This window comes from Diorhabda sublineata, chromosome 1 (assembly GCF_026230105.1).
Source record: "Diorhabda sublineata isolate icDioSubl1.1 chromosome 1, icDioSubl1.1, whole genome shotgun sequence".
Lineage (NCBI taxonomy): Eukaryota > Metazoa > Arthropoda > Insecta > Coleoptera > Chrysomelidae > Diorhabda > Diorhabda sublineata.
In genome coordinates, this window is record NC_079474.1 from 27,419,127 (window position 1) to 27,431,970 (window position 12,844).

The 12,844-nt window shown below is 29.0% G+C and overlaps 1 protein-coding gene across 2 annotated transcripts in view; it reads left to right on the forward strand.

The window, feature by feature from the left end:
* The window catches only part of LOC130440479 (molybdenum cofactor sulfurase 3), a 30,203-nt gene continuing 17,359 nt past the window's right edge, over nucleotides 1-12,844 (forward strand). The window contains exons 1-5 of one of the 2 annotated variants that reach the window (XM_056773659.1): nucleotides 1-152; nucleotides 871-967; nucleotides 6,202-6,358; nucleotides 9,868-10,494; nucleotides 11,824-12,100. In XM_056773659.1, the coding sequence (XP_056629637.1) occupies nucleotides 886-967; nucleotides 6,202-6,358; nucleotides 9,868-10,494; nucleotides 11,824-12,100 (1,143 nt within the window). In that variant the 5' untranslated portion in view covers nucleotides 1-152; nucleotides 871-885. Of the gene's footprint in view, nucleotides 153-870; nucleotides 968-6,201; nucleotides 6,359-9,867; nucleotides 10,495-11,823; nucleotides 12,101-12,844 lie in introns of those variants that run through there. The other variant, XM_056773668.1, reaches the window with a different exon arrangement.

Sequence of the window (12,844 nt, forward strand, 5' to 3'; positions counted from 1 at the left end):
TTATATTTATAATTAAAATAATGAGTGGAAATATTACAGAGATATTTAGACAAAATATAAAAAAAGTGAATAAATGGAATGATCCATTGAATTCTTAATTTAAGGATGCACATCATCAATAATAGCCTACTAAGGAACGATTTTGATATCTAGTAAGTTTTGATAATATAATTTTGAAAAATTGCACTTCGATGTATACACAATAGAGAATATCCATGTATTTTTTTATATTATCAAATCACTCTTTAAATAGCTATAACTCCATAGAAACTATATTTTCTGTCAAAAATGTCCAAATAATTTTTTAAATAATATTTAAAGTATCGGTTAATTTTGGCTTGTTTTGAACAAAGATCATTTCAATGCTTTGACTCCTTTGTGTCCAGCCATTAGATGTAAAATATGCAGTTATCATGAATGCCAGAAGAATAATCATAATCTAAAAATGCTTCAGGAACAGAAAAATAAACAAGACGTGTATATTCTATCCTTCTCTAGATATAATTGGTATTTGAAACGGTAGAGCACACAATTATATCTACTGTAATTCAATAAAAAATTAGTTAAAAATGTTGAATATTAACCTTTAACCTCACAAATTAGCCGTTATCAAGGAATCTCATATTATATTTCTGTGATATTTCTTACATTATTATCTGTTTGTCAACATCTTAAATTTCACAACGTTTTTCATTTAAACGAAATGATTAAACAACTTTGACTTTCATGGCCTCATCATAAACATAGTTTTATAGAATAACAATGTAGATTGTATGTGGGAGATTTAATAAGCAAACAATATATAAATATATAAAATCGTTATTGTGTAACAATATTTAAAAGTGCATCTTAATAAAATGATACTACCAGGTAAAAAGTCTTAAAATGGAAGAATTTTTAAAATATAAATCAGTTTATAACACTGATCAAGAAGAAAATATTGCTGCGGAATTCAAAAGAACCAAAGGTAAGGGCAAACTCAAATCAATTATCATGCGTTAAGAAATTAATAATTACATAACAATTACATGAAATGTTTTATTTGAAATAGTGAGTCGTATTCAATAAAACAAAGATGAATATTTTACTTTTCCTTCTTTGAAGAAGCAAAAAATAACAAAGGGTGCTGCAGTTTGCTGCGGAATCCCATTGTTCAAATAACTAAATTGTATCATAATAGACATTTTCATATTGAAATTTTATGGAAATATATTATTGAAACTTTTCAAATATTACTTTGCGTATAAAATGTTTTTGCTTTATTGCTTGTTTTATTTATAAAGAAATTGAATGATTTAGATTTTTCATAGGTTGAATAGCTCTTATTTTAATTCAAATGTTGGTTTAAGCAACCTTTGTTGAAGAAGAAATAGAGAATAAGATATAGATTACAAATCATTTCGTTTACATTTCAATTGGCTTCTTGCATCTAATAAATAAAAGAACTGTATATAATTATTTCATTGCTTTAAATCCACTTCGCAGGTGTGATTAATTTGTACTTATCACGAATTAGTTTCCTGAATATACTTTGTATTATACATTAAAAAACTTATTATTATTAACAATGTATTAATCTTAAAATTAATTATCTTCGGAACTGGAATCGTTAAGATTAAATATTATTGTCGTAAGGGGTGGTGAAAGACATTATTCAATTCCTTCTTTATTACGTATTCTACATAATTTTTTCATACATGTCATATTCCGATAGAATTTAATGTATGTTTTCAATCACTGAGTAACTTGAAACTAGATAGACGATTATATTTGTGTAGTTTGCATTTTAATTTACTCAAAACCATTTCTATATAATTAAACACACAATAATACTAAAGTAGTCTAAATAAGATATATCCAGGAGTCTTGGTAAAGCTATCAAGAAAATACTCAATTCTCAAACTATGAGTATAACTTTCTATACAGGATCGGTTTCCAATGTTTACTTCCTTTATTAAATAATCATATAAAAATAATTTGGCTCATCGTATTCTATGAGTTTAATTCAACGTTCATAAAACTCTTATATACTACTATTTCAACATCTTAGAAATATGGATAAGCAACATTCTTTCAAGAATTTTCCACTTTCCAGTAGAAATATTTCATTGGCTTCCTCTTCCAAGACGGTTGGTCACTGAACCCAGTTCCTCAAAGCGACCAATTCAAATTACAAAGTGAATGCAATGTTGTGCTACTTGATGATGATAACTACAGGATAGTGCCTTCCTCATTACAATTCTAATTCTTAGACCTTTCCTGAGTTGAAACATAATGTGTCTAGCACAATTAGTGAATATGCTCCATGATATTATAGAAATGCAGCTAAAGCGGATTATCAAACATGGCAGTAAATGTATTATTATTACAAACACAATATATCCAATCATGTTGTCCAGGATTCAATTTCCCTTTTGGTATTGATGACTGCACGCACATTCCAATGGCCACATATTGGCTACCTTCAATTAATATTGTCACGCAATTATTAATAAAACTGTAGAAAAAAAACAGAACTACCATCTACTGGTTTGTTTCTAAAAACTAATTTCTGTGCAAGAAATATATTTTTCTCCTTGTCATGTCTTCTATTGAAGTGTAATTTGATGCAAGTTGAAATGAACAGCTCGAAGAATTGCTGCTCTTGGACAGATGAAGCCCCTAATTTTGTTTAGCTTCTTTGGCCTGCCTCAATATTCTTATTGCTGCAATATTATCAATCAATTCTTTTATAATCTTACTGAAACTATAATGAATAAGCTGATATTCTACAAAATGTATCCAATAACTAAATATTTTTGTGATTCTATTGAAACAAGATCTATTTTGATGTGTAAGGAGTTATGCATTGCATAATTGTTTAAGTAAAATAATGAATACATATTTATTTGTTGAAATCATCTAAAACTATTATGTGATTAATGATTAAAAATTAATAAAGCATCAATCAAAAGTTCGAGAACGGTGGGCTTCCCAGATTTCTTTTTTCTACAAACATGCAGTTTAACAAACTCTAATCATTATTTGCGGATTATTAATATTAATATCAATTTTTCATTAAATTTCATAGTACTAATTCTTGAGCTCAAAAATGATTTCATTCATCGTTGAATTATCCGAATTTTGCCAAAAAGATTACATAAAATGGTAAATTCGATATCATATGAATGAATTATTTATTAAATACATATTATCCTTTATTAAACAAAATCAGTTTCGGTTCATTCAAAAATCACCCGATATTAGTTCTATGTTTGATATTATTAATAACGATATTTGGAATGTACTCCAATTAATTGATAAGAGAAAGATATTGTATGAAAGCTCTCTTTTGTACAGGTTAAACTTTTCATACCAAGTGATACTTGTTTCGAAAGAACAATGACGTAACTACAAAATATATCAAATAGAAATAATCTTTAGAAAAAATTTAAAAACACACGCCATATACAGGAAAACATGGAATTAACTGTAGCTCCAATCAGAACCGCCATTGGGTACTTGCGTCATGGTTGAAATATCAGCTTCGTTCAATACAACGCCACATAGCTGAGTTGCGCTCAAAAGTAGCGTGAGATTTGAAATGTACTGACAAGAGTATAATCAAACCTTGATATAATGATTTTCTTATTCAGAACCTCATTATAGCGAACTTAACTGTTAGTTTATTGAACTGTCCGTCTTTCCTTCCATATATTTAAAGCAAAAGAAATAACATCATGTAAACATGTATCCAGATATCGTATTATGGGAGAACGAACCTCGATATAAGGTTTTTTTGTGCGGTCCCTTGAGATTCGGACACACATACATACACCTCGAGAGTATACTGCCGGCATGCAGATGGATTGATAATACTTGTTGGTGTTGGGAGCCCCCGATGCAAGTTTGTATATCAGAAAGACGTTTTCTATCCTTTTCTAGATATAAAATAGAAACTTCATCTTCTTTAAAATAACTTACAGACTTAGTGATAATAATCATTGATATATTCAAGCTTTATTAAAGTGTTCACTGTGTTTCTCACCATTTCCATTATTTCTAAAACTGAAATTACAAACAAATTTATTTAAGAAATTCTTTGCAATGAAAAAGGTTTAGCAACCTGTCAATCGAAAATTCTATAGCCCAAAATCTGACATATTTGACAAATTTTTAATAAGTTTTTTTATATATTGTATCCGATTAATTCACCACGAGCCTCTAGTGGAATAGTTAGACCATTGCACAATGGGCCTAACGCACTGAAAACCTAGCTAAAATTCCAAGTTTTCAAGTGTTCAGTAATGCTACAAAGCTTGCTAATTATATAAAAGGTATGCTGGGTCTATAACGAGGTGCAATAAAATGTAAGCGAAACTTTCATTTTCCTCATGTTTGTTTACTTGAATGTACAAATCAGACGCGTGTTTATGCAGTGTCTAAGTGTGTTAATCTAAAGAAAATTCTGAATTATTTATTTGTGTTTTGGATATAATATAGTTTTGCATGGAAGGAATCTGGCTAAGTAATTTAATATTAATATATAAATTATTTTTATTGAAAAATCCAAGTGAAAATTAAAACAATAAGTAGTAAACTTATTGTAGAGACACAAAATTAGTCACGCCTAGTTACGTTTTAATTTTTTAATCAAATGAAACAGCCTAGTATATAGAATCTTCTAAACAAAGAGCTGCTTTCATTTGCCCCCTTGGAAAATATCGTAATTTTTATATTTTTGAAACGTAAGAATTTGTAGATCATTTGACAACAAATTAAGTGTAAAAATAATATGGAAAAATGTTCAGAATATTCTTGGCAATCATTTAATATCTGAATGACAAGTTAAAGAAATGTTAAAATGGATTATAGCTATGTTTCGTATTTTCGATAAAATAGCAAATCGCAAAAGAATGAAAAGATTTCTGGAATAAAATGCTGCTTGGCTTAAAACACTGTTTTCTTTACCTATTGCGTATTTGTCTGATGAGAGACTATCAACTTCTCGCTTGGGACAGTCCAAAGTAACTTTTGAAGTCAGTAGCGAAAGAACTACAAGAAAAAAATTTATCTGTTGGCTTACGCAGCTCAAATGGGTTTATGAACAAAAGGAAAATTGGATGCGTCGAAACTGATTACACAAATAATGAATACTACACACACGAGAGCCTTCAGGATAAAAGAAGCTTGGAAGAATCGTGACAAAACTGAAAAAATACTTTATACGCCAGATGCATTGACAGAACAAAATTGACAAAAAGTCAGTATCAATAAATAAGAATAAAAGCAAAGTTGTGATAGCAATTTTCGTGTTGCAAAATGTTATCTGAATGTAAATGAACCAAATATTAATTCATTGATCCCGTGTGAATTCCTGTTCAATTCTTCCTATAGAGCAATTATCCGAAGAACAATAGAAAAAAATATTTGGAAGTATATAGGAAAAGCTACACTAGACTATCGTCAAGGTAATCCAAAAAAGCAAATTTTTTCATTATTTTACTAATTTTATCTGATCCAGTTATTATTAGTTTGAAGAAATGTCACAGAAACGAAGGAAAGCATTACCGAAAATTTCAGAATTTTTAGTGCCAATTGATAAGGTAGAAAACATCTGGGAATCAATTATTTTCTCCTCGGAAGGAGAAAGTTCAACTGAATTCACAACGAGTGATAGGGACGATAGTTTATAATGTTTATATGAGAAACACATAAATTATAATGAAATAATGTTTTTTTAATTTAATTTTAACAATAAAAAGTTTATATATAGTTTTGAACACGTTTTTATGTCATCGGGCCCACTGTGCACTATGATAAACTACCAAAAAAGGCGTATAGTTAACTTCAAAAAATGGTTAATGTTCACATTTCCCAATACCCATTGGTAGAATCATTTTTAGTCGGTCGAGTTTTCAAATTCTTTTAGGAAAACAAATCCCTTTTTTATACCAAAATTTGATTGGTCTCATCCAGCATGGGATTATCAGTAGTTTATTTCAACGTAGGATAATAATCATGATGTATTATATCCTTTTTTTTTCACTTCAAAAGTCCATTGTGTTGATAAAATTCATGATACTATTATTAATGTTCAATACACACTGCATTTACATATAAATGCCGACGTACAAACTCTTTTATGACCTGAAAATAATTTAACGTTAAATCCTTTGTCAAAAAATAATAATTTTTAATATAAATGTCCATTCTGTGCAGATTTCTGTTATCTGGATCATGCAGGGGCATCACTTTATTCTGAAAAACAGATGCAGCTCATATTATTCAATTTATGCGATAATATCTACGCCAATCCCCATTCATTGCATCTATCTAGTAAACTGACGGAGGATCATATTGACATTATCCGCTTCAGGTATGTTTATTGAATATTGTGAACATTGGAGGGATATAAAAACAGAATGTAGCCAAGTAATTGGAATGTACACTTCACTACAATTGATATAGTTTATCATATGGATTATAGGTAATTTTACACCGTCACAGTCCTCTCGTTGTTTATTTTTAGAAAATCGAAAAATCATCCGATTTTTTCATGACTTTAAATATGATCATGAACGCACTTCTTCCCATATAATTGTTCATAACTTTTTTACAAAGCATCAAACGCAATTCATATATTTGTTTTGTTAATCTACACAAAAAAAAGAACATTTTGGGAAAAAAAGTTGAAAAATGTTTGTTCATTAATTTTTTATCTCACTTAAGGATTTCATATGGTTTTTTGACTTTAAATGTTATCATAAACGCTCTAGAAAATCGAAAAATCATCCGATTTCGATGATTTTTTGTAAATCTTCTTTTTACGATGAATTTATGTAAAAAATATAGGAAATATCTCAGTTGAAGATTTTATATGGTTTTATGACTTTAAATGTGGTCATAAATGCACTTCTTGAGATATAATCGTTCATAACTTCGTTATTTTTTTGTTTTTATTAATCAATGAAAAACGAATATTTTGAAAAATAGAAATCACGTAATAATGTTTATTTATTTTTATTTTATCGTTAATAATGGTACATAAAATTTATGTACATAGTCAAATTATACTTATTTCTTTGGTCTACACAAAAAAATGAATATTTACAAAAAAATTATATACAACTGATGATTCTTGAATGTTAAGTAACTTAAAATAGTATTTATGACTTCAAAATTTGATGTTTTCATGTTTAATGGCAAAAAAATAGATAAAATTTTCATTGAATGATTTTAAATGACAAAAATAAAGGAAATTAACTGTGTATTATATAAAAAAATAAATCAATTATTCATATTATCTTGTAACAAAATAAAAAAATTATGCAATCTTTGACAGTGATTGCTATATCTTAATCTAAACCTAGCATATTCTCCTCTTTGCATCCAATTCTTGGAATACTGACTCGTATACAATTTTAAGAGAAATTATTATTATTTTTAATTGTAAAAACGTGATAAATCAACATATTTGTATAATTTTTTTAGTGTTCCTTTTTTGTGTAGATTATGAAAAAAATATAACAACTTCATTTGCTTACTTGGAAAAAAGTTATAACAATTATACGTGAATGAGTACATTTTCATGAACATTTAAAGCCCCGAAACCAATATTTTTTTATTCCCATAATTTTTTTCGTTAATCCGTCGTAAAAACGTAGATTTAAAAAAAATTCATCAAAATCGGATGATTTTTCGATTTTTTAGAAACAAAAAACGAGAGGACAGCAAAAGTATAAATTTACCGGATTATTTAATTGGTAATTATTCGCTCTACAGAAAAAAAAGCGTCAAAAGCATGTTAGAAATACATGTTTTTAATCGTATGTAAAACTAACTACACTAAAATGGTTGTATAGTTCGTTCCAAGACATCAATAGTAACTAACTACTATTCAATTTATTTATTATATTTATTGTATCATTTATTTTAAATATTTATTGTTGGAATAATTAATAAGATTAGGAAATTTTGTATTAACTACATCCATTTCATTTGAAATGCCACAAACTTAATGAAGTACAACTCTCTTATTATTTACTAATTACAAATAGTATGATAAGACAAAATATGGATCAAACTACAATAAGTATAATCAATTAAACTATGGAATGATTGAGGAAAAGCGTAGTGTCCGAAAATAGTATATCATTTAACGCGCGAGTAATGATGGCTATTACTCTTGACGATGATTTTTGCGACACGAGTGTAGGCAGTGATCTAATTTATCCCAATGAGTAATAGCCATTACTCGTAAATAGAATACTATACATATTTTTCATAAGCGATTTTATTAAAATATATGCTCAAAAACGAGCTAAGCATTGACATATTCAAAGGGGCTTTTATGTGAGCTTGTTGGACTAAACCATAATATGAAAGCGGACGAAAGATTTCCACAGAAACCAGCATTATTAATTTTTATTTCTAATTAGGAAATTGTTAAGACCACTGCGACAATCATATTGTGTAGATATACAGAGTGAGTTTTATGTATAGAACGCCTCAATTATCTCGGAAACGGCTTGTACGATTTCTAAAAATCGCCTTGTGATACGGCCGGTATTATGGTGGTATCTACATTATTGTCAGAGCTTTTCTTTTTACGGAAAAATAATGAACTTTGTTATGTCAAATATATCACCCTATATATTTTGTGTTTTCAGAAATCGTTATAAAATACTGATTATTTTCCATATGATATTCTCTATGCCTAAATGCCATTATTTGGGAGTTATAACTATATTTACAGTATATCCTACAAAGTTACAATGAATATTGTACAGTTAGATAGCTACGATTGAATAAACTCGTTTAATTTGAATATTCTTCAATAATTTGTGTGCTAATACAAATTTCGTAACAAGGTTTAGTGTCAGTAAGTTAGTAACAAGTTTAACGAGACTGGTGCAGTAAAATATACATCCAAATGATGGCCCAGAAATCTTACCACAACTGAAGACAAATATTTAATTGTTTGAGTCATGTTAGAAGTAGATCCACATTTGTAAAGTATTTACTTCAATACAACAAGCTATGCGATTTTAAAAACTTTGCAATACATTTTGCAACATCCCTTACTGCCCAATTCTTCATATCTCCATGATTATCCTATCGTTCAATTCCTGAATATGGGCAGGTTTTGTTTTATAATCGATGTTTTTTAAGTGAGGTGTGGAATTCACGCATCCAACGAGGATTGTTACGTGGTCAGTATCTACAAATATTTCAATTTACGTTTCAATTAATACAAAAAGTGGACTCATCGCAAAACATCGCAAAATCGTTATCTGACACTTCTTGAACTAACGTTACTTTGTATGAATGGAATTTTCATGACGGATGTTTGCAAAATATCTAAAGATTTGTTTTCAGTTAATTCAGTAGATCTTGACATGGATTTCAGTTAGGATATAAATTATTAAAGATAATACACTTTTCTTGTTGACTTCTACGCCTATCACCATATCCTATACTATCAAAATATTCATTCGTTCTTTTTCATATAAGCGATCCATGGTGACTTTCAATAAAATTCAAAAATACAGAATTAATTGAAAGGTCAAATTTGTTAATGTAGCAGTCATAACCATCTAAATGTATTATATTTTAACTTCGGCGGAAATAACGCAAATGTAGCTATAACTCCAAATTTGTAGTATTTAGGTATAGGGAACAATAATAAGTATTTTTTAAGGATTTCGAAACTCGAAAATATAGAGAGTGATCCATTCAAAATAACAAAGTTCAGGATCACAGATTTATGTATCAATTTCGACAGTGAAGTAGACAAAATAATGAATTTATTGCATTTGGCTTTTCCACACTATAACAAATAAAAATTTCATATGTTAATAAAATGTACTGCTAATAGATGTATAGAATTTTGCAGCATTTCAACATAACAAACGATGATTACTCCTTCGTATTCACATCTGGAGCAACTCAATCTTTGAAAATTGTAGCAGAGACCTTCAACTATGGACAGAAAGATGAAGGGACGTTAGTATATCTCGAAAATAATCATACGTCAGTTCTCGGGATGAGAAATTATACTAAAAATTCGAAAGAATTGAAAACAGTAGACGCATTTACAAATTTAACAACAAAAATCATTTCACCTAATACGGATTGTAGCAGCTACAATAATCTTTTCGTGTATCCGGCGCAATGTAACTTTTCTGGTACTAAGTATCCATTAAAATGGATAGATAACGTTAAAAAAGGTGCACTTAATACAATTGTTGACACCAAAAGTGTAAATTGGTGTGTTCTGCTAGATGCAGCCAGTTTTCTAGCTTGTGATACGATAGATTTATCATTATATAAACCCGACTTTGTAACGATATCGTTTTATAAAATTTTTGGCTATCCCACTGGATTAGGAGGATTATTAGTAAAAAAAGACAGTGAAAACGTCCTTCGCAAGAAATATTACGGTGGAGGTACTATTGAGATGGTATTGAGTGAGCGGAATTTGTTTGTACCAAGAAGAAATGTATCTGAAAGGTGAGTTACTTAACTGTAATCATTGCTTCATTGAAACATTTATAATAAAAAGAGATTGATATTAAAAAAGTGTGGTCTTAATACAGATCTATATATGTCATACTATAATTGAGTTGTGATAGCTCTATGCGCTTAAATGCTCTGCTAATAAACATAAGAAACAACTATTTAAAGAACGTCTTAGGACAAACAAAATGATTTTTATCTATTTGGAATGGATTTGTATCATTGACGACACTTGTTTTTCTATTTGAATCAAAGATACCGATAATTAATCAAGTATCAGTAAAGAAAATTATTTTCTTATTTTAATGAAAAAGTTCCTTAAAATAATTTCATTTCACTGGATGTAGCAATTCTTCCAATATATTCTAGTTTACAATGGCGATTCCCTCTACTGTTCCCATACGAGCCCAATCAAATTCAGTTCTCAATGATAGGGTGGTGATCTATCCACAGTCATTTTCTTTATCAAAGAAATACAAGAACAACCAAAAACATATTTTCAATAATGTTATTTGAAGTTACAAAAAAGTCAAGAAAATTGCAATTTTCTCCCAGTAATATTGTAATATTGTTTTTAATGAAGGGAAAATTCTAATTTAGCCAACAAGTGGATATGTTCTTGGTGTTAGGCTTTTGTGGAGGAACCTGTACAAGAAGCGTGGAAGAATATCAAAAAAGGTTTCCTACTCGCTTAATTCCTTACAGAGAAACTTTTTCTAATGTTGAAAGACAGACTCGAAGAACAGGAAAGCTTTATTTGTTAATTAAAAATCTGTTCAAATGAGTGTACTAGATGAAGAATTTATTTATTTTGGATACCATCGACGATCAACGACGTATTAGCACTAGAAATTTATTTTTATCTGAGTGGTATATTATCTGTGCACCGAACTATTAGACCTAATTTACTCCAGCCAAATCATGCACAAAAAATGCTGTTACCTCAAGGTTCAGAGAGTCAGTATATTCACTTTCAACAGAAAGTCTTGTCTGCTTCTCCCGTAGCGATATTACAAATATACAAAACTATCTTGAGTATTCAGATAAAAATCATTGTGTAGTGACCTCAGACAATGTTTGAGATTATTCGATCGGTCAAGTTATTTTATACACCCGCTAACTGGCAAAACTTATTTAGATGAAACTTGGTATTGCCATATTTTGGGCTTTCCAATACGCCTCTGTTCTATGTCGTTTCACTTATGTGGAACATTCTGTATATCATATAACCCTGTTACAGAATATTTTTCTGTTAAAAGGTTATACGTTGAATATATTATAGTAAAATTTTATCAATAAGTAATAAATATCGATGCATTTTAGATTTGAGGATGGCACCTTGCCCTTTCTCTCAATAATATCTCTAACGCATGGTTTTGACACTATCAAGAGACTTAAATTAACGTTTAATTCGATTTCGAAGCACACGTTTTCATTGGCGCAGTATGTCTACAGACATATTTCAACCTTACATCATTTTAATGGCCAACCAGTGGCGACGCTTTATCACGATACCACTTTTGAAAATTCAACACACCAAGGTGCTATAGTGAACTTTAATTTGCTTAGAGCTAACGGAGATTTTGTTGGATATTCAGAGGTAATTAATATTGTTGGAAGTTTATTACGTAAGTAAATATACGTAAATATAAAACATCCCGTGAATAATTCGTTCTTTATGGTTTTAATTCTAATATTTTCCTAAAATTCATTACTCAAGTAAATTAAAACTGTGTAGTCAAAGTATGGAGTCATATTCTTTTGACCATTCGTGGAAAATGATATGCTGTATCTATAATGTTTTGAAAAGGCATATTTATTCAACCTATTTAGACTTAGCGTTACATACAGATAGAGTTTTATGTATGGAATGCCTCAATTATCTCGAAAACGATTTTTATAAATTTTTGTGCGATATGACCGGTATTATGGTGGTAACTACATTGTTGTCAAATCTTCCCTTTTTTCGGAAAACAAATGAACTTTGTTATTTTAAATACATCACCCTATATACTTTTTTTAGAAATCCTTAAGATTTATTGATTATATTTCTTATAAAATATTCTCTATACTTAAAAACACGCCATAATTTCGGAGTTATAGCCACATTTACAGTATCTCCACCAAAGTTACAATAAATATGTATATTTAGATGGCTACGATTGAATAAATTCGTTTAATTTGAAACTTCTTTAATAATTTATATGCTAATACAAATATCGTAACAAGGTTTAGTGTCACTAAATTAGTAAAAAATTTAGCAAAACTTTTGCAAATTAGAGATTTCTATGAAATCGGAAAAGCTAGAATGTGATGATAGTTTATATAAAACGAGTCTCTAGCA